Source organism: Dermochelys coriacea, chromosome 1 (assembly GCF_009764565.3).
Source record: "Dermochelys coriacea isolate rDerCor1 chromosome 1, rDerCor1.pri.v4, whole genome shotgun sequence".
Taxonomy (NCBI): domain Eukaryota; kingdom Metazoa; phylum Chordata; order Testudines; family Dermochelyidae; genus Dermochelys; species Dermochelys coriacea.
In genome coordinates this window covers 197,101,189-197,122,569 of record NC_050068.2, presented here as the reverse complement: position 1 = coordinate 197,122,569, position 21,381 = coordinate 197,101,189, and the positions used below count along the sequence as shown (strand labels likewise).

The 21,381-nt window shown below is 39.8% G+C and overlaps 1 protein-coding gene across 7 annotated transcripts in view; it reads right to left on the bottom strand.

Annotated features, from left to right (window-relative positions):
• The window catches only part of SENP7 (SUMO specific peptidase 7), an 80,841-nt gene that overhangs the window by 32,735 nt on the left and 26,725 nt on the right, over window positions 1–21,381 (bottom strand). For all 7 annotated transcript variants that reach the window (XM_038374323.2, XM_038373987.2, XM_043511157.1 and 4 more), the window contains 4 exons: window positions 18,534–18,731; window positions 16,798–16,995; window positions 6,236–6,354; window positions 3,766–3,929 (listed from right to left, as the gene is read on the bottom strand). In XM_038374323.2, the coding sequence (XP_038230251.1) occupies window positions 3,766–3,929; window positions 6,236–6,354; window positions 16,798–16,995; window positions 18,534–18,731 (679 nt within the window). The remainder of the gene's footprint in view (window positions 1–3,765; window positions 3,930–6,235; window positions 6,355–16,797; window positions 16,996–18,533; window positions 18,732–21,381) is intronic.

The following is a 21,381-nucleotide window of genomic DNA, read 5'->3' as shown; positions in this document are numbered from 1 at the left end:
GCTGCAGGAATTGCATGGTGAAAGCAGCAACATGTTGGGCTGCCTCTCCCAGGAGATAGTGCCCCAGGCTGGCAGCTCCCCTGGCATGGCTGTTCTGCCCCCAGCCCTGCTCATCGCGAGAGTGGGGTGAGGGGTGGAGAAAACAACCAGTTTCACTGGCAGCTGTCCCTGGTGCTGCTAGTGTGTGCAAGCAGCTCACACTCCTCCGGACAGGCGACACAGAACACTGTGTGAAAGGGATTCATATCTGAAAGCATGTGAACCACTTGCACACACTAGCGCGACCAGGGACAGCTGTTGGTGAGCCTGGTGCCTGACCCAGTGGGTGGGTTGGGGATGGTACATCCATGCTCAATCAGCGGATATTGATTTATACCCAGGGATATAAATTTTGTATCCGCGCAAGGCTCTAAGTCCTGGGATCCTAGTCCCGGAAGCTGGGTCAATCCCAGAGAAGCTGTGGGGAAAAATAGCTTGACAAGTCCAGGTAGGAAGAAGCCCAGTGAAAGCAGCAGCAAGGATGGGGACTATGTAGACCTTGACTGCTGTTCATAGGGTTCCAGGGCTGGAACGCAGTGTAGAGGGAGGGCCTGGGTTCCTCTACCAGCCACAGGAAAGTTGGAGGTACCATCCACACAGCTGGTCTGGTGGAACTTTAATACCCTGGAAAGGGGCATTATATAGTGACTAGTTGGAGGGATAGGTCGTGAAAAGAGAGCACTGTGAATTACGAGAAGAGGAATGACTACACCGATGGAGTGACCATCAGCAGGGGGTGCCTAAAGGGAAGAAAACAGGATACCACGCCTGGTCACAAGGAGGCACTCTTGTGGTGAGTGAACCCATTACAGGCACACATTACATGGACTAATATCTGGCTAACTGATAGGTCTCAAAATGAGACTGTAAACAAGCAATCATCACTGAGCACACATATGTCTAATGTGGTTCCGCAGGGATTAGTTCTTGGCCCTAACATACAACGTTTTTTATCAGTGAGGTGGAAGAAAACAAAAAAAACCTCATCACTGATAAAGACTGCAAACACAAAAATTGGGGGAGTGGCAAATAATGAACAGGACAGGTCACTGACAGAGCGATCTGAATCACTTGATAAGCTGCGTGCAAGCAAACAAAATGCATTTTAATAAGTCTAAGTGTCAATTTATGCATGGTGGAAACAAAGAATGTAGGCCGTAGATACAGGATGAGCGACTATCCTGGGAAGTAGTGAGTAAGATTTGAATGTGGTGGATAATCAACTGAACATGAGCTCCCAGCAGTCTGATGCTATGGCGAAAAGGGCTAATAAAATCCTTGTATGCATAAACAGGGGAATCTCAAGTAGGAGCACAGACATTATTTTACTTTTGTATTTGGCTCTGTTGCAACCTTTGCTGGAAAACTGTGTCCAGTATTCTGGTGTTCATAATGCAAGATGGATATTGATAAGTTGGAGAGAATTCAGAGAACAGCAACCAGAACGATGAAAAGATTGGAAAACATGCCTTATAATGATAGAAGAAACTCATTCTTTTTAGCTAAACAACAAGATGGTTAAAGGGGGTGTTGATCACAGTTTATAAGTATCTAGCCAGGGAACAAATAATTGATAACGGGATCATCAATCTAGCTGATAAAGGTATAACACAATCCAACTGCTGAAAGTTGATGTTAAACAAGTTAAGCCTGGAAATAAGGCATACATTTTTAACAGCGAGAAATTAACCACTGAAACCATTTAACAAGGATCACGATGGATTCTCCATCATTGGCATTGTTTAAATCAAAAGTGGATGTTGTTTTTAAAGATAAGCTCTAGGAATTATTTTGGGGAAGTTCTATGGTTTGTGTTATATAGAAGATCAGACTAGATGATCACAATTGTCCTTTCCGGCCCTGGACTGCTAGGGGTACCCGCATGGCCCCACAGTATGCCAACATTTTTATGGCTGACTTAGAACAACACTTCTCAGCTCTGATCCCCCAATGCCACTACTCTACTTATGCTACATTGATGACATCTTCATCATCTGGACCCATGGGAAGGAGGCCCTTGAGGAATTCCACGAGGATTTCAACAATTTCTACCTCACCATCAATCTCAGCCTGGACCAGTCCCCACAAGAGATCCACTTCCTAGACACTATTGTGCTAATAAATGATGGTCCCATAACCACCACCCTATAACAGAAACCTACTGACTGCTATACTTACCTACATACCTCCAGCTTCATCCAGACCACATTGCACGATCTATTGTCTACAGTCAAGCTCTAAGATACAACTGCATTTGCTCCGATCCCTCCGACAGAGACAAACACCTACAGGATCTCTATCAAGCACTCTTACAACTACAATACCCACCTGCTGAAGTGAAGAAACAGATTGACAGAGCCAGAAGGGCATCCAGAAGTCACCTACTACGAGACAGGCCCAACAAAGAAAATAACAGAACACCACTAGCCATCACCTACAGCCCCCAACTAAAACCTCTCCAGCACATCATCAAGGATCTACAACCAATCCTGAAGGACAATCCCTCAACTCTCACAAACCTTGGGAGACAGGCCAGTCCTCGCTTACAGACAGCCCCCTAACCTGAAGCAAATACTCACCAGCAACTACACACCACACAACAAAAACACTAACCCAGGAACCAAACCCTGCAACAAAACCCGGTGCCAACAATGTCCGCATATCTATTCAAGGGACACCCTCATAGGGCCTAACCATATCAGCCACTCTATCAAGGGCTTGTTCACCTGCACATCTACCAATGTGATATATGCCATCATGTGCCAGCAATGCCCCTCTGCCATGTACATTGGTCAAACCGGACAGTCTCTATGCAAAAGAATAAATGGACACAAACCTGACATCAGGAATTATAACATTCAAAAACCAGTCAGAGAACACTTCAATCTCCCTGATCACTCAACAACAGACTTAAAAAAGTGGCAATTCTTCAACAACAAAAACTTCAAAAACAGACTCCAATGCGAAACTGCAGAACTGGAATTAATTTGCAAACTGGGACACCATCAAATTAGGCCTGAATAGAGACTGGGAGTGGATGGGTCACTACAGAAACTAAATCAATTTGTTCATCTCTACGGTGCCATATTGTTATTACATTGTTGTTACAATTGTTATTGTATTTTATTGTATGTTATTGTATTGTACGGTGCCTCATTGTTATTACAAAAACCCCTTTCCCCTTGCTAAATACTCACACTTTTGTGTCAACTGTTTGAAATGGGCCACCTTGTTTACACTGAGCTCATTAACACTACAAGAGTGACTTCCACTCCTTCTTGTTAATTGTTGAGAAATGCCTGCTTCCAACTTAAATTGAATTGGCTCGTTAGCACTGATCCCCCACTTGGTAAGGCAACTCCCATCTTTTCATATGCTGTGTATTTATACCTCCCTACTGTATGTTCCACTCTGTGCATCTGATGAAGTGGGTTTTAGCCCAGAAAACCTATGCCCAGATAAATTTATTAGTCTCTAAAGTGCCACAAGGAGTCCTCGTTGTTTTCAAATATGTAGAGTTACTCATGTAAATGTTGCAGTCAAGGTCTTAGTCTTTTGCTATAAGGAAATGGAAGAAAAGCTATCAAGATTCGATATATCACTACTTAGCCAACAGGTGATACATAATGTCTTTTAAAGACCATTTACTAGCTGCTTGTATAATCTTTGGATTTAGTTGCTGCTATTAAAGCGAAAAAACACTAACACAACAAAATTGTTACTTACATATGACGATGGTACTTTTCCAGGGGAACATGCATTACACTGATCAGGAAAATGGCCACTAAATCTTCTTTTCCTCTTCTCAGAATTCAGACAACTTGCTTCCCTCAAACCAAAAGAGTTCAAGATTTTGCTTTCTTTATCTTGTTGATCACTTTTCTTATTTTCTAAACCAAATATTTTAATAAAACACAACAACAAAAAAAGAAGAGTGACTTAATAGGGCACAATACCATAACATTTCTATTAAAATTGCTGGTAGTCATCCTTAAACATCTTCACCGTTTTCAAATTGTGGTCACGGTGGCAAAAATAAAAAAAAGTGTATCAATTACCATATTTGCATCCACACAAGATTTTTCTCTCTCTTTCTTGCATGTGTTTACTAGATAATCTCCCCCCCCCCCACTCCCCGGGAAAATGGCGATACACAATGAAAAATTATTTTAAATTCATAAGCAATCTGAAATCTGAACAAATCTGCAATCTACAGGAGCAAGAAAAGGATGTAACTGAACCCATAGCCCAGAGTAGGAATATTATCCTCAGTACCTAAGCCAATTCTAGCTTTAGTAATTAACATTCTGCCTTCCTAAATCCCTCCTGCAGTTTCAGCTGGATACAGTATTCTGCCCCTCTTGTAAATATTGCTATGAAATGTTAAAAAGCTTGTGTAATCCACACACCTCCTGGGTGTGGTGCTCTATCCCTCTAGTAACACCCAGACCACTTATAGATTAATGAGTCTGCTACAACCTTAGCTAAGATCCTTGTGGCTTTTAGCTCATGCAGTACAGGCTCGTGCCTTTAGCTTCAGAGATCCAAAGTTCCATCCCGCCTGCCAACAACTGAAGTCTGTCCGTATTACACTTGCACGTTACATCACCCACTTGCCTTGTCTTGCAGTACTGAACGAAATCATTGTGCAGCATTTGTACGTTAGTTAAGTTCATGTAACATTTTTACATCCTTTGAGACAAAAGGCTTTGTATAAAGGTGTGATATTATTCTTAGGGTTGTCAATTAATTGCAGTTAATGCATGCAATTAACACAAAACTAACTAGATTAAAAAAATAGTTGCGATTAATTGCAGTTTTAATCGCACTGTTAAACAGAATACCAATTTACATTATAAATATTTTTGAGATTTTTCTACATTTTAAAAACATTGATTTCAGTTGCAAAGTTACAGAATATGAAGTGTACAGTGTTCACTTTATATTATTTTTGATTACAAATATTTGCACTGTAAAAAAGGTAAACAAAATAAATATTCTTTTTCATTTCACCTCATACAAGTCCACTTAGTCCTACTTCTTGTTCCGCCAATCACTAAAACAAACAAGTTTATTTACATTTACAGGAGATAATGCTGCCTGCTTCTTATTTACAATGTCACCTGAAAGTGAGAACAGGCTTTCGCATGGCACTGTTGTAACCAGCACCGCAATGTATTTACATGTCAGATATGCTAAACATTCATATGCCCCTTCATGCTTCGACCTGTAGGGTCTAAAGTTTTACCTTCTTTTGGTTTTGAGTGCAGTTATGTAACAAAAAATTCTACATTTTTAAATTGCACTTTCACGATAAAGAGATTGCACTTCAGTACTTGTATGAGGTGAACTGAAAAATACTATTTCTTTTGTTTATATTTTTTATGGTGCAAATATTTGTAATATAAATAATAATATAAAGTGAGCACTGTACACTTTGTATTCTCTATTGTAACTGAAATCAATATATCTGACAATGTAGAAAATCATCCAAAATATTTATAATAAACTAAAATTGGTTTTCTATCATTAACAGTGCAATTAAAACTGCAATTAATCATGACTTTTTAAAATCTCACAATTAGTTACAATTATTTTTTTTTGGACAGATTTCAAAGTAACAGCCGTGTTAGTCTGTATTCGCAAAAAGAAAAGGAGTACTTGTGGCACCTTAGAGACTAACAAATTTATTTGAGCATAAGCTTTCGTGAGCTACAGCTCACTTCATCGGATGCATTCAGTGGAAAATACAGTGGGGAGATTTATACACACAGAGAACATGAAACAATTGGTGTTACCATACACACTGTAACGAGAGTGATCAGGTAAGGTGAGCTATTACCAGCAGGAGACCGGGGGGAAAAAACCTTTTGTAGTGATAATCATTCTTTTTTTAATCGTTTGACAGCCCTACTTCTTATAACTGAAAGTAGAGCCTTAGGCTTCTTTCTTGATTTCCTTCTGTTTGTGGATTTAAGCTATTGCCTTAACATTATTTAAAATTTAGCTTTAGATATTTGATAGTGTATGGATATTTTACCTCACACGCTTTTGACAAAATGTACATACTGTTCACAAACCAAAACCTTTGTATTACCCTTTTTTTCTTACTCTTCTTGTAAATCTAAGGCAAATATCCAGTTATTCAACTTTAATATCCAAATATTTAAATGCAAAACAGAACTGTTCCACTAACCTTTCTTCTGCTGGTCATATCTTCTTACAGTAAACAGAGCATTATTGCTTTCTGCTTCTTTAGATGGTTCAGACAATTTCAGAAGACTGTTATCTGTCTTCTTCTGATGCCATTCATTCCTGTAAAAACAACAACTATGAATTCTCCTTAATCCTGCAAGAGTACTGACTAACCCTCTCTATGGATAGGATCAGATTACAGAATCCTGCTTCACTAGTAAGTGCTGTGAAGCATAGCAAAATACAATGCAGACAAATTTAGTTTCCTTGGTGGAAATACACTAGACGTATTGACATTAGCAGTGTTGATCACCAATGAAAAGGATGCTTCTAAGAAGGTGTGCAACCTGAGAATCTGATTCACTGGTAAAGGTTAGTCATTTAAATATTGTTCTGCCAGTGCTGCCTGTGAAGCACTGTTGAGACAATGATCAGAAGCACTGACTGCAAAGAGAAAAGCCATAGTCAATTAGATATCTCTTTCCCTTTGTCATTAACATCGGGTATAGGTGGAACTATAGCATATTTCATATTATTTGAGACTTTAAATGGGCACAAGATTCCAAAGTATGAGTTGTTCCCCAGAGAAAAGGTTTCAAACAGAGAATTCCAGCTAAAGGGGTCTTGAAAAGGATGTGCTTTGCACACAGAGGGCTGAAGGAAGATAGGGAAGATTACTGGAAACTGATGAAAAGAAAACTACGGGTCTTAATCTGTGCTTATTTCTCAAGCTGTTGGTTTTATTTTAAAAATGGAAGCAACAATAGCAGAACCAAGACTTTTACTGCCCTCTACAACTCTTTTTTTCCTGTACAAAATTTACTGGTAACAAACTGATGTCACATTTCAGTTTTGAGGGTCTGATCTTGTGAGCTGCTGATGGCCCTCAACTCCTATTGAAGTTAATGTGAGTTGACAAAGCTTAGTACTGTACCAGACAAGGAGACATCACTTAGCAGGATTGGGACCTGCCAGATGTGGGTGCTTAAATGTATTTCCGACACCAGCAAAAAGAATGGTCACTTTGGACAATAAGCCATATTAATCTATTTTATATTTTCCATGCCAGTTGTCTGCTTCAACCTGAATTTTCTGGGAAAATTTCAGACAAAATAGTTCAGCCATTTCAGAGAATGAAGTGAGGGGAAAATATGTTCATTTGCCCATGTTAAAAAATTCTTTTTTTTAAAAAGCACTCCCTTGCCTTAGAGTGGTGGCTTGAAATTTGGCACAAGAGTTGCCTTTGGGTCAGGCAAGTGCCCTTTTGTGAAAATCTACCCAAGCTGTAAGACCATGAAAAATTATAGTTTGCACATGTTCAGTAGAGACTTCTTAGATTCTAGTATCTAAATACCTCAAATTCCCTCTGCACTGAGCATGCTGGATCCGGTTCAGGGCTGAGCAGGACTGTCCCTGCAATTGCAGCTCTGGACTGCTGCAAGCTGCACCAGGTCAGGGTCCAGGTACCTGAACTGAGACCAGGGACACTATCTCTGGCTACGTCTATACTGCACACCACTGGCATGTAGCGTACGTGTAGCTATATGCCAGGCTGTGTTCACTGCAATGTGTAGCTAGAAGTATCAGTGAAAGGCTCTGGCAAGGGGGAGACAAGGGGAAAGAGATTTGGCAGGGGAGCTGCCAGTTGCTTTTCCTGCTGCCTCCTAGCTACTGGAGTTTTTCCTCTGTGGCAAGAAAAGGGTCAAGCAGCAAAGAACCGCTGGAGCCTTTCCTCGCTGCCTCTCCTCTGCCAGATCCTTTCCCTACATCGGGACATTACACTGCTAAAAACAGCATTGGAGATGGAGTAGGCATTGTTTGGGTGCGCAGAGAGCTGTGTAGGGTATATATCCACCGGATTAAGGCATCTCTTTACTTTAATCGCCTAAGCAGTGCCTCACTGTCAACACTTCTATTTATACCTGGGCCAGGGGGCAAGCAGTGTATGCACTGTACATGCAGCTGTAAGAAGTAAGCAGTGTAGACGTACCCTCCCTGCTCTCAATGACCTTCCTCCTGGAAGGCAGCATTGAGGAGGAAGCTCTGATTCAAATGCAAATAGGATACAATGTAGACACAGTAGGTATAGGGCAACATATTGGATGAGGAGCTGCGGGGTAGGGGAAAATTGGGATTTGCTCAAGAGACTGGGACAAGAAGTCAGAGGAGATACAAACTGGATGAGGGCCCAGAGAGGGTGACTGGGCCTAGGAGCCAGTGACTAGGAAACATCGGGGCTGTGGAGGTCATGACTAGAGGAAGGGGGAGAAACATGGGATGAGGAGCCATGAAGTGGAGAGAACTGGGGTGGAGAATCCAGAGAAGCAAGACGTACTTGCTGGGCAAGGAAACTGGATCTGGTAAAGTGAGGAGAATGGGCCTGGGTCAAGGAGCAAAGGTGAGGAACAGACAGGACTGGAACAGGGATAGGTTGGAGGAGAGGGGGCAAAAGAGGTCACTTGTGTGAAATGGGTAGAAGAATCGGTGCCCACTGAAGAACACTGGCTCTCGGCTGCTACTCTGAAAGCCTAGAATGGAATCCAAGATTCCTGAACTTCCCCAGTCCTCTGCCGATAGCAAATATCTGTGATACCCACAGGCAAAGTGTACGTCTCATCCCCTCTAGTGCTGTGCCACAAAGAGGATAACTTACTACTGCTATCAGTTACTCCATCAGCTCAACTGGCAGAGGTCTGCATGGTGGATCTAAAGCTTCTACCCCTGCTGATGAACCATACGGGTGTCCATATGATGTCACAATAGAACTTTTTTAAAAGCCAAAGAAATTATGCCCAAGTGCTATGTTAAAAGGACACTGATATTACAATGTCAAACTCTCAAAAGTTAGGGCTAATCTATGCTAGAAGCGCTACAGCGGCACAGCTGAACCGATGCAGCTGCGCCTCTATAGCGTGCCTGGTTAAGACACTTTATGTTGACAGGAAAGAGCTCTCCCATCAGCTTAATAAAACCACCTGCCCGAGAGGCGATAGCTATGTTGGTGGGAGAAGCTCTCCCACTGATATACCTCATGCTACACCTACTAAGTGCCAGTGTGGACAATGTTGCTCAGGCAGGTGGTTTATTTGCACCCCTGAGTGACATAAATTATATCAACATACCTTAGGGCTTATTTACACCACTGGTTAATGCCAGAGTTAAGGCTGCCTGTGCAATCTTAATTCGCTCCCTTGTGCACATGCATTATGCTAGCCTTTCATTACATGATCACAATGTTTTTTCTACAGGATTCCTGCCTCCTTTAGTGCACAGGCTGGACCTGCTGTGGCAATGAATCTGGGTTGTGTAGTGAAGACGACTGTGGTCTGGAGGATCATTGTTTTATTTGCTGTAGATGTTGGAAGGTGTGGAGTGAATGATGCAGTGCATTGCCAGAAAAGAGAGGAGGGTCTCATGGTTAAGGCAGTTGAATGCTGCTCTAGGGAATTGGATTCTATCCTTATCTCTGCCACAGAGTTTCTATGTAATTCTAGTCAAGTCACTTAAACAAGTGGTCATAAGTTGCACATTCCTCATTTTCTGGGTGCCTGACTAGAGATCTTGGGGTCTGATTTGCAGAATTGCTGAGCACTCACAGCTGCAACTGAAGTAAATGGAAGCTGTGCTTTGAACATATAAATTACTCTATAATGCTAAATACATCTGATCCTAGTTGTCTCAAATTGGGCACACAGAGTTAGTAGATACTTTTAACCTTAATCTTGCTGTCTCTCTTCTTCATATCTGTAAAATGGAGATAACACTCCCTTATCTCACAGGTGTGTTGTGAAGATAAATTAATGTTTGTGAAGCACTTTCATACTGTATCAATGACTGCCATAAAAAATTCCATGGAGAAAATAATTCTGTCTTCTGAGCAGAATTGGTATAGCATGCAGTAAGTAAGGCATGCAAGGGCTATATATTGAACTATTAGGATAAAACAAAATATTGAATAGCTGCTCATTGATTAAGTACTGTACACTGAATGAAGCAGGGAGCCTGTGGGGAGGGGGGGAAAGAGTATACGATCATATAATTGAAGACTATCATAATGCATACACACAAAGGAGCCAAATTAAGGTTGCACAGGCAACTTTAGTTCTGGCATTTCCTAACTTTTGAGTGCTTGACTTTCTCATCTTAAATAATGTTATTTTAGTGTGTGTGTGTGTGTGTGTGTGGTGCGTGTGTGTTTGTGTCTGTCTGTCTGTCATACAGTTTCCCAGTTTAAGAGACCCCACAAAAAGCATCAGGAGTTTCTGGCATTTAGTTTAGTACCACTAATCAATCTTCCCAGGACACCTGACACATACCCTAAATCAAACATTTCTTCAGGAATGTTTCAGCAAATATATATCCAAACACAAACATTTCCCCTTATCATAAATAAAGATAAACTCAGCTCATCTTATTTTCATCCTCTAGTACTGACAGTGAATATTACTTTAAAAGGTGACCGCATAGATATATGAATAATCAAACAGCTGTGAAAATGTGCTGAATCCTTCAAATAGCCAGGAGGGATGGTCCAACATACACAGCTTACTTTCCCCAGGTTTCTATACAGCTATGATCTGCCCAGGATCACCATGGTGATGGGTCACCTCTGGAGATGGTCTCAAGATGTAAGGTAATTCAAAGGGGAGGATTCATGGGTTTGTTTTTGAACATACTGCAAAGCTGTCTCAAGGAATATTTTTTTAAATATTCTTATACCCTGTGGAAAATAAATGAGATTCCTAATATAGTGTTAGAATTACAAATAAAACACCGTTACTTTCAAGGCAAATTGGTGGGTACTTATGGGGCTGGAGTTTCTCACTTCTTTTTCCTGTTTATTAATTGTAAAATCTGATTAGCTATTAGTTAGTAATAATTTTCCAAGTGTGGAATGCACTTAAAAATGAGATTTTCACATTGCTGGATGGGGATTAACACATGGAAAACAAACAAATTACCAATTACCTTATCTATCTTTTATGGGAGTTCAGGAGACTTCATAATATGCTTGCAAATTTCTCAACCCTTCTGTCCCTCTTCCCAAATTATTTTGTGTAACAAATGCTACAATGAGGGAACAGTTAATTGTTCAGCTCTGGGCTATCAAATGATCTGGGAATATTGCAAGTGGTTCACAAAAGGAACTCTGTGATTTGATGAATTCTGGGAGCCTCTGCAGCACCCATCAGGTCTCCAAGGGAATGTTTATACTGCACTCAGAGATGTGATTGAAGCACGTATAGACACATTCAACCTAGTTTTGATCTAGCTAGCTTGAGTACTAATACCAGTCATTGACTTCAGTGCAGGCTAGCTGCTCCAGTAAGTACTCAGAGCCCTGGGTAGACTTGTATAGCCCACGCTGAAGCATGTGATACTTCAGTGCTATTTGTGCTCGCGCTGAGTAAATTAAAGATAGCTTGGGTGTGTATTCAGGAACTTCAGTCACAACTCTGACTGCAGTGTAGACATACTCTGAAGCAATTAAAAGGGCTCAACATCTAGCACTATTTACTAATGTTTTCATCTTCTAGTCTAAATTTACTACATTTAAAATCCCAACCAGTTTTGTTTGGTGGCTGAAATGGGAATAAGACAAGACAGACGGCTGTGATCAGACTATGATTAGAAGAAATATGTATTTGTGGAGTGCTGGGTATGTTTATGTAATACTCTTATAGACTAGTTATTAATTCAGGTATAGTAGAACAGGAGGTTTGAATTATTTCCCTTTAATTCTTCTGTATCTTCTTGTTAAGGTTACCTGTACATTAATAAACATCTTATTTGGTTATTGTAAATATTCTGTGAATAGATTTCCCATTCTTCAAAAGAGTTTCAAATCTGTTTTTAGAATGGTGAGGTGTGTGTGTGTTAACACCTGAAGTAATGCTACTTACAACATTGACAGAGGTCTGATAAAAAGGTACCTCACAAAAATTCTGAGATACATGTTACTGTAAAAGCATCTTACTGATATGAAAGATTCAAGATGACAACCTTAAAGAGACAGGAAGACCATCCATTCTGGCAGGCAGATAGGCCAAGTCAGAAAAATCAAATTAAAAATACAGTATCATGAATGCAAACAGACATGCAGAAAAGAATGAGGGAGCATTCTGTATTCAAATTTACACCAAAATTTTCCTTGTTAAATTCACACATGGTCACAACACATCAAAAATAGGAAACAGAACTCTGAATAAAGCTTTACACACACACACTGATGCATTCTGATTACGTAATAAGCACTCTGGGTTTGCTCATCACCATGTGATGCTTCTCCACATGGGGATGGGCCACTGCAGCCATGTGGTGGGCCTAGGCATAGGGATTGTTGTGAGGAGCTCAGTCTAACTCTCTCCTCCCCCTTCACAGAGAGATTGTCCACTCATAGGGTTCCCAGAGCAGAGTGAACTGCTGCAGCTGCGTCTCAAAAATGGGTTGCAAGAATATTTTATAGTTGATAGTATTATGAAACTAACATAAGGGTTGCTCCCAGCTCCCCATATAATACACACACACACACGCACACACATTCAGTTACCTATGTAGTATCTTGTATATACAATTGACAAGAAGTTGCAGTTTAAATTACATGTCAGAACTGGAGGGAAAAGCAGCATTAATCAGAGCACCAGAACCACTAAACTACAAGGCTACTATATACACTAGACTTAATTCTCCATTGCCTTGCACCTTAAAGCATTCTCCTTGGACAGGTATCAAGACAAAATAAGTTATTTATACAGTATCAGTGTGGGAAAAGCTGTATATTCAGAGGCAAGAAGTGATTTAATACAAGTACCTCGGTTTCTGCTTTTTTTCCCTGAGTGCTACAAGCAATTCTCCAATAGCAATCATTTGAAAAGTACTGATGCATTTTTCATAAATGGGGCATCACCTACTCACATGAGAAATGCCATTAACTTCTCATGGGGTTCAGGATCAGGCTCTATCACCACTTGCAATGGACATCTCTGGCCTTTCTACCCACAGTGGAGTAAAATTTCTCCTGCCACTAAAAAATTATGCTTCCCTACTGCAGACATTGAGGAGCAGATTTTCAGAAGATGGTATAAATTTCTACACCCACAATTCTAAATCACTAGGACAAGTATAAACAAATCAGTTATTTACATGTTCGAGTTAAATAGCAGGCATAATTAACTGACTGCCCTGTAGAGGTGCAAGAATGGAAAAGCCCAGCTAAGGCCTCCAACATGTATTATTATTATATAAATATTATAAATTAAAATATATATTTATTGGCCCTTTATATCCACAGTACAAAACTGGATACTTTTTCTACACCAAAGGTGTGATTCTCATATATACGGAGGCCCTTATTCACTGCTCTGGTTATGTCACGGGACCTTAATGGGGATGTACATGTATTTGAACCCACTATACAGGCTTTATTACTCTGCCAGAGCTGTGTAAAGGGGCCTTTGTGCTAGTGAAAATCAGGTCCCAAACGTATCCTGGACAAAACTACCAGGTAGTGTTTGAAGAGCTTGTCTAAAACAGTTACTTCCCTAATACGGCTGCTACTCTGAAACGTGTCATTTCACTAGTAAGATGTTTCAGCATTACTATTTTTACACCACACATTTTAGACAGACTTCTCAGGTTTGTAAGCAATCTTATCAGCACTTACTCATCACCATTAAAAGTAACATTTGATTCCTGAAAATTGGTTTCTCCTATTAACATGCCTTATCAAACAGGCCCAACATTTTTACTTACTGCCTGGGGTCAGAGAAGATTACTACAAAATAAATATGAGAAATGAATCCCTCAAGCAACAAAGAACCCTGCTACAAAGCAAGCTGAGAGAACCAATTTCTGAAACACTTAGTTTCAGTGAATGTACCTGGAGAAGATATTGAAAAAACATGTTAACGCTTGGCTTGAATAAACTAATTTTTAACATAGAGCCATCTCCATTCCCATCTAAAAACTTCAGCAGAGGTAGCCTAAAGTTCTTTCATCTTAGTTTAAACATACCTCACCTGTCGCTCTGCATTGCCTTCACAAAGCATGCACTTACTCATGCTTATTGTGACAGATATGGCAAATTCCTGCAATATCCTAGGCAAATCTTACTGAATTAAGTTTAAGTACCTTAAGAGTTCATTCTATTAAAAATGAAAATTTGATGCATTATTGTGGGATTGTATGTAATGTCTCTAGGGAGGAGACATGGTTAAGTAAATTCTGGGAAGTGTTATGAGAGCTTCAGAGGGTTATTTGAAACAAAATGACTTTTTAAATTAAGTGGGTTTCCCAGGAAATCTCTAGGGAGAGACGTATGCCAATGCAACTCCGTTAGTTATAAAAGTACCTACCTAAACTTTTGAAGGAGAAACACATTGTCTACAAATTACCTATTTTCAGATCAAAGACTCCGTCTCTACAAAGGAAGGACTAATCTTTTCATGGGTGTGCTTGTTCTGATCTAGCAGCTATTATGAACTTATGAACTCAGAAAATCCTCTTAGTGGAATCTGAAAAACTGTACACCTGCCAGAGTCCTTGGTAAAGTTGGGGTGATCTCTGGTATTATTAGCATGCGTATAGGTTCTTTTATTATTTTAATATGTTTTCTCTGTAATCATTCACCTTAAGAATAAACATGTATGTTTAGGAAAAGCTGTATGGTAATGTATATGTATGGGCAACTACACTGTTTATAATCTTTGAAGAGAAGGCAAAGCAGCCCTGCTTAGTCAGACTGATTTGCTGGGGAATTCACAGTGTAGGCAGGGAACTGTGCAGCCTGGAAAACACCTGGCCAGGAGGGAGAGAGACACATGTCTTTGCCCAAGAGATTTGACAGCTGGGGAGCTGGAACCTTGCTGGACCGCGAGGGGGGAAATACAGGTGCAGTTGCCCTGCCTACACTGTGAACTATAACACTTATCAGAATGGGTTACATAGTGCAAAGATGCAATTAGCAGTTTCAAAACTGAAATGCCTGTACTGCCTTTTCTAATATACTGCTTAAAGTGAAACCTATACAGCAGCTGCCCCTTAGATATTTATCAGTGGGTAGAGTGAGTCCATGTTCACTATTCCAGATGTATAACTTACCTATTGTCTTCCAGTTATAAATACAATGAACTATCTACCCAATTTCACATACAGTCTGATCTCTATGAATACACATAACTGTCATTCCAAAATTATATCCAGTTACAGCAGAATACAAATCTCACCATTTCCATTCAGTGTCACACTCTTACAGGTGCTGTTGTAAAACATGCATGAGCTGATTTATACAGCCAAGTATGTCACCTTCAACTATGTGGTTAATATCCAACAAACCCAGATTTTTCTTAAGTCTCATTCTGGGGTAAGTAGCAGCAGAGTGGATTCAGAGCCCAGTACTGGCTTGTCAAGCCTCATCTGAGTCAGCACTTCACATTGTTTCTTGGAATGATCCTAGCTATAAAGAGACAGCGAAGACTGAAAAAAAGAAGAGCCCTCATAAAGGAATAATGGGATGCATCTGCCTAACACCATTACATCTACCCTGTAAGATCAAATCAACTGTTTGTACTGCATGCTAACTTGCAAAATGCTCATGTTTGCATCAGGATTTTAAGGATAGGGAGGAGGGTCATTAGTGTAACTGCAGTGGCACTGGTGGCGGCTTGAGCTAGCCACCCAAGTACATACTCAGGGGGTCACATAAGAATGTATGCTGGTGGCTAGCCTGAGCTGCCGTCGCCACGCTGCTGTTTTCATATGCTAACTTTTGTGGAGCTAGTGCATCTATGTCTATTCTCATCGCACCTCCCACCGGCTATGTAGTCATAACCTTTATTTCATTATTTCCTCCTCCTCTTATTTTCCTTTGTTCTTGATGCTGTTTTTCTTTTAAGCAGAGAGACGAGCATAGGAGGAGGAGAGACGGAATAGTTCACTTTGCAAATTCAGAATGAAATTTACATTATATAATCCTAGTCAGCTTCATTTCTACAGCTAATTCCACACACAAAGCATTTTTGTTGTACTGACGTCTATGTAAACACGGAAATAGGAAAAATAGAGAGCTAAACCAATGAGAGAGGCAGTCCTTGCTGCACACTAATGGTGGGGTTGAGACCAGTTATGGATTTAGGAAGAGGAACAGGACTAGCATATACAAGTGCTTTGAGCATATGTCAAAGAAAACCTAGAACCAAGCTAGCAAATATCACAGCAACAGGCAAGTGACATAATTGTTAGTTTTGGACATAATTTCAAACCAACATAGTCATATTAAAACCTTGTAATCATATCTACACATAAAACATTGATCTAGTCCAAATCTAAGTTCTTTTAGCAACAAAAGGTGACCAAGTAATGTCAGATGTAGCAAGGATGAGAATAATGTAATGTTAAAATGATGGGTTGTTGAAAATACTGTATGTTAGTTTGTACTCAGGAAATTCAACTATTGCTTCAAGTCAGATTCTCATAAAAACAGTTTAACAGAAGTTATCTTTTTCATGACAAGTTACGTTGTTTCAGAGAGAATACGGCTAGCAAAAGCAATAATGAAGGACATACCTTTCAGATATAAAAGGGCTTTGGTGAGGAGGACTTAATATGTGACATGTCTGCAAGTTGGCAACAGATGATGAGGGTGGTTGACCTGATAGCAACTTGTCAGGATCAGATAAATTAGCATCTGTTATAAGCTGTCTCTTTATGTATTTTCTTCCAATTTTCATCCTCAGGACATTCTTCAAAATAACTTTGGGTTGCCTGCCATACATATAATAATAAATGATAAATACTGCACTGAAATCTAGATAAAGAAACTTTTGGTTGAATTCATGTAACTTAATGGCTTGGTAACACCAAATATCATTACTACTAACGAAGTACCATTTTGTTCATGGTCCTTTACAGACATAAGACAAGATCTCTCCACCAAGAAGCTTACAATCTATGTCAGGCAGCTAACACAAAGAACAATGACAACAGACCATGGGTTGGAAGTTGGGTAGTCAAGAGGAGACAAGGGGGAAACTGATGTAACTTTAGCTCATCTACAGTATGTTAGCATATTGTTGCATTTAGACTGCCTTTGACATCTCAACAAAGTATTTATCATTCTCTGCTCACATAAAGTTTATCTCAGAATAACTTCCATGCAAAATCTCAACACTGATAGAATTACAGAGTGATCTTAAAAATTCTCCTAGGAACAGGAAGTCTCCAATAAAACAAATCTTATTGTCAATCAGTCTGATTCACTCATGGTTCTAGCCATCAGCTGGTGAACAGTATATATGTAAAGCATGTAACGAACTCTGTAATTAATTCTGGCCCTTTGTCACAAATCCCAGGTGTCACTCTGCCATATATCAGGTGAGACTGTGAGGCTGAGAAGAACATCTGCATGTGTCAGAAGAGATGAGCACCAAAATTAGGTCAATCAAAAACATCAAGAGATGACAAAATGCATTTTATCAGTGGTTCAAATGTTAAATACTTTGAAAATCTCGTACATGTGTGATCACAGTCAATTTGCTGTTTTGCCTGACTAATGGCTCTCTTCCCTCAAACTCTGGTGCTTATGCTCTGCAGTTCCCATCGTGATTTCTTTCAGATGATGATGATGATGTACAGCCACAGCCTTTTCTCAATTTGGATGAATGACGCGGTCTCCTAGCTCTGCCCTGCAAACACCTCCCTCTGTCCTCTCTCTCTGTGTATTGATCCACATGGGTCACTTTCCAGCATAGCATGTTGTGGTGTCTGATGTCTTTCTTTCCATTCCTGTTCTGTTGAGAGGTACAAAGTCCTTTTCAAGGGAGCCTTGGTGTTTGCAGAGCAGCTGTCAAGTTGCCAGAGCTGGAGCACAGGTGATCTGTGATGAGAAGTATGACTTGGAAGAGAGTCAAAAATCAGATCCAGAAGAACAATCAGAAGAGGAAAGAACTGTAGATTTCTTCTTCTAGGGGGACAGTTAGATGTTAATGTGTTTTCTTTTCACCGGAGTGATGAAAAACACCCATCTCAGAGAGTCCAATAAGCTGGACCAGAATTAATCAAGTTCTAGACACCAACTCATCAGAAATCCCATAAGACTGTGGTTGGTACAGGCATACTCAAATTATATGATCCAAAGCGACACTCACAAGAGTGAGGCTTGAGTTCAAGACAACACATAACATCTACAATGTAATAAGGAATACTTTTCCGTAAAAAACAATTGCAAGCAAATGATTATGATTTTTAGTTAAATGAAGCAAAAGTCCAGGATGTTAAGACTTAATCAGTATTGAACAACATACCTTTTGGATATAAAAAGGCTTTGGAGAGAAGGATTTAATATTTGCAATATCTCTAGGCTGGCAACGGATGATGAGGGTGGTCGATCTGATTGCAACTTGTCAACATCAGATAAATTAGCATCAGTAATAAGATGGCTCTGTGTGTATTTTCTTCCTATTTCTGTCCTCAGGACATTCGTCAACATAACTTTGGGTTGCCTGCCATACAGACAATAAGACATAATAAATATAGTGCTGAAGTCTAGAGAAGGTACATGAATTCAACAAAGTTTCTTTAAGGACTTTGTAATCCCTGCAATAACAGTTTTCATCCCGGCTAGAGGTATATTTGCTCAGCTGATGACTTGTAAAATTACTCTTTGTACAGATGGAGAGTCAAGACTGATTCTCTTGGGTGACAGAATCCCTTTCAGAAATTTGCATTCTGGCATCAGTAACTAGCCCAAACACAAATGGATGTACAGGGGTAAATTTTTAATGCAGCAAAATCTCCACACATCCTGTACCACCTCTATTAAAGTTCACAGAACTGGTGCTACAAGAACCTCAAACTGCACTGAAACTGTAGATATGAGCATCTTCAAGACAGACTGTACCAAAGGGCGAAAACAGGGGGTCATACTGTGGGAACACTTTAAGGACAATAAAGCATTTAGCGGCTCATGCACAGATTCAAAATGAGGTTTTGCAAGAAAATTATGCTATTACCATAGCCAAATATTTTGTCAGATCATCACCTTGATTTTTATGTCCCAACATTAAAAGTTTCTGGCCATCTATGTTTGAGAAATTGTATGTAATTATAAATTACAAGGTCAGTTCAAGTTACTATTAAAGTTGCTTACATGAGTTGTGCTACATGACAAAGTTTCTTGACACCATAAATGACTTTCTTGGAGCAGCTAGTCCTAAAACCCACAAGAGGAGAGGCAATTCTTGATTTAGTCCTAAGTGGAGCACAGGATGTGAATATGGGTAAATATAGCTGAACCACTTGGTAATAGCAACCATAATATAATTAATTTTAAACATCCCAAGAGGGGCAGGGAGTGCACCACAGCAGCCCACCTCAATAGCATTTAATTTCAGAAAGGGGAACTACACAAAAATGAGGGAGCTAATTAAAACAGAAATTAAAAGGTACAGACACAAAAGTGAATTGCCTGCAAGCCACATGGAAACTTTTAAGAAACACCATAATAGAAGCTCAAATTAAATGTATACCCCCCAAAACAAAAAACATACTGTAATAAGAGAACCAAAGAAGTGCCACCATGGCTAAACAATTTAGAAGAAGCCGTTAGAGGCAAAAAAAAAAAAAAAGCATCCTTTAAAAACTGGAAGTTAAATCCTATTGAGGAAAATAGAAAGGAGCATAAACTCTGGCAAAATCAAGTGTAAAAGTATAATTAGGCAGGCCAAAAAAGAATTTGAAGAGCAACTAGCCAAAGACTTAAAAAGTAACAGCAATTTTTTTTTAAAGTACATCAGAAGCAGGAAGCCTGCTAAACAATCACTGGGGCCACTGGACGATCAAGGTGCTAAAGGAGTGCTAAAGAAAGATAAGGCCATTTGGAGAAACTAAATGAATTATTTGTATCAGTCTTCACTGCAGAGGATGAGAGAGAGATTCCCACACCTGAGCCACTCTTTTTAGGTTACAAATCTGAGCAACTGTCCCAGATTGAGGTGCCAGAGGTTTTGGAACAAATTGATAAATTAAACAGTAATAAGTCTCCAGAACCAGACGATATTCACCGAAGAGTTCTGAAGAAACTCAAATACGAAATTGCAGAACTACTAACTGAGGTATGTAACCTATCACTTAAATCAACCTCTATGCCAGACGACTGGCGGATAGCTAATGTAACACCAATTTTTTAAAAAAAGACTCCACAGGCAATTGGGCAATTACAGGCAAGTAAGCCTAACTTCAGTATCAAGCAAATTGGTTGAAACTATAGTAAAGAACAGAATTTCCAGACATGTAGATGAACATGGTATTTTGGGGAAGAGTCAACACTGCTTTTGCAAAGGGAAACAATGCCTCACTAATCTACTAGAATCTTTGAGGGGGTCAACAAACATATGGACAAGGGAGATCCAATGAAAATTGCCTACTTGAATTTTCAGAAAGCCTTGGACAACGTCCCTAACCAAAGGCTCTTAAAGCAAAGTAAGCAGTCATGGGGTAAGAGGGAAGGTCATGGATCAGTAACTGTTTAAATGATAGGAAAAAAAGGATAGGAAAGGGTAGGAATAAATGGCCAGTTTCCACAATGGAGAGAGGTAAACAGTGATATCCCCCTGGGTCTGTACTTGGACCAGTACTGTTCAATATAGTCATAAATGATCTGGAAAAAGGGGTAAACAGTGAGGTGGCAAAATTTGCAGATGATACAAAACTACTCAAGATAGTTAAGTACAAAGCAGATGTGAAGACTTACAAAGGGATCTCACAAAACTGGGTGACTGGGCAACAAAATGGCAGATGAAAATCAATGTTGATAAATGCAAAGTCATGCACATTGGAAAATAATCTCAACTATACATACAAAACAATGGGGGTCTAAATTATCTATTATGACTCAAGAAAGATCTTGGAGTCATTGTGGATAGTTCTCTGAAAACATCCACTCAGTGTGCAGCTGCAGTCAAAAAAAGTTTACAGAATGCTAGGAGCTATTAGGAAAGGGATAGATAAGACAGACAATATCATAATGCCTCTATATAAATCCATGGTACTCTCACATCTGGAATACTGTGTGCAGATCCGGTCACCCTATCTCAAAAAAGATAAATTGGAATTGGAAAAGGTTCAGAGAAGGGCAACAAAAATTATTAGGGG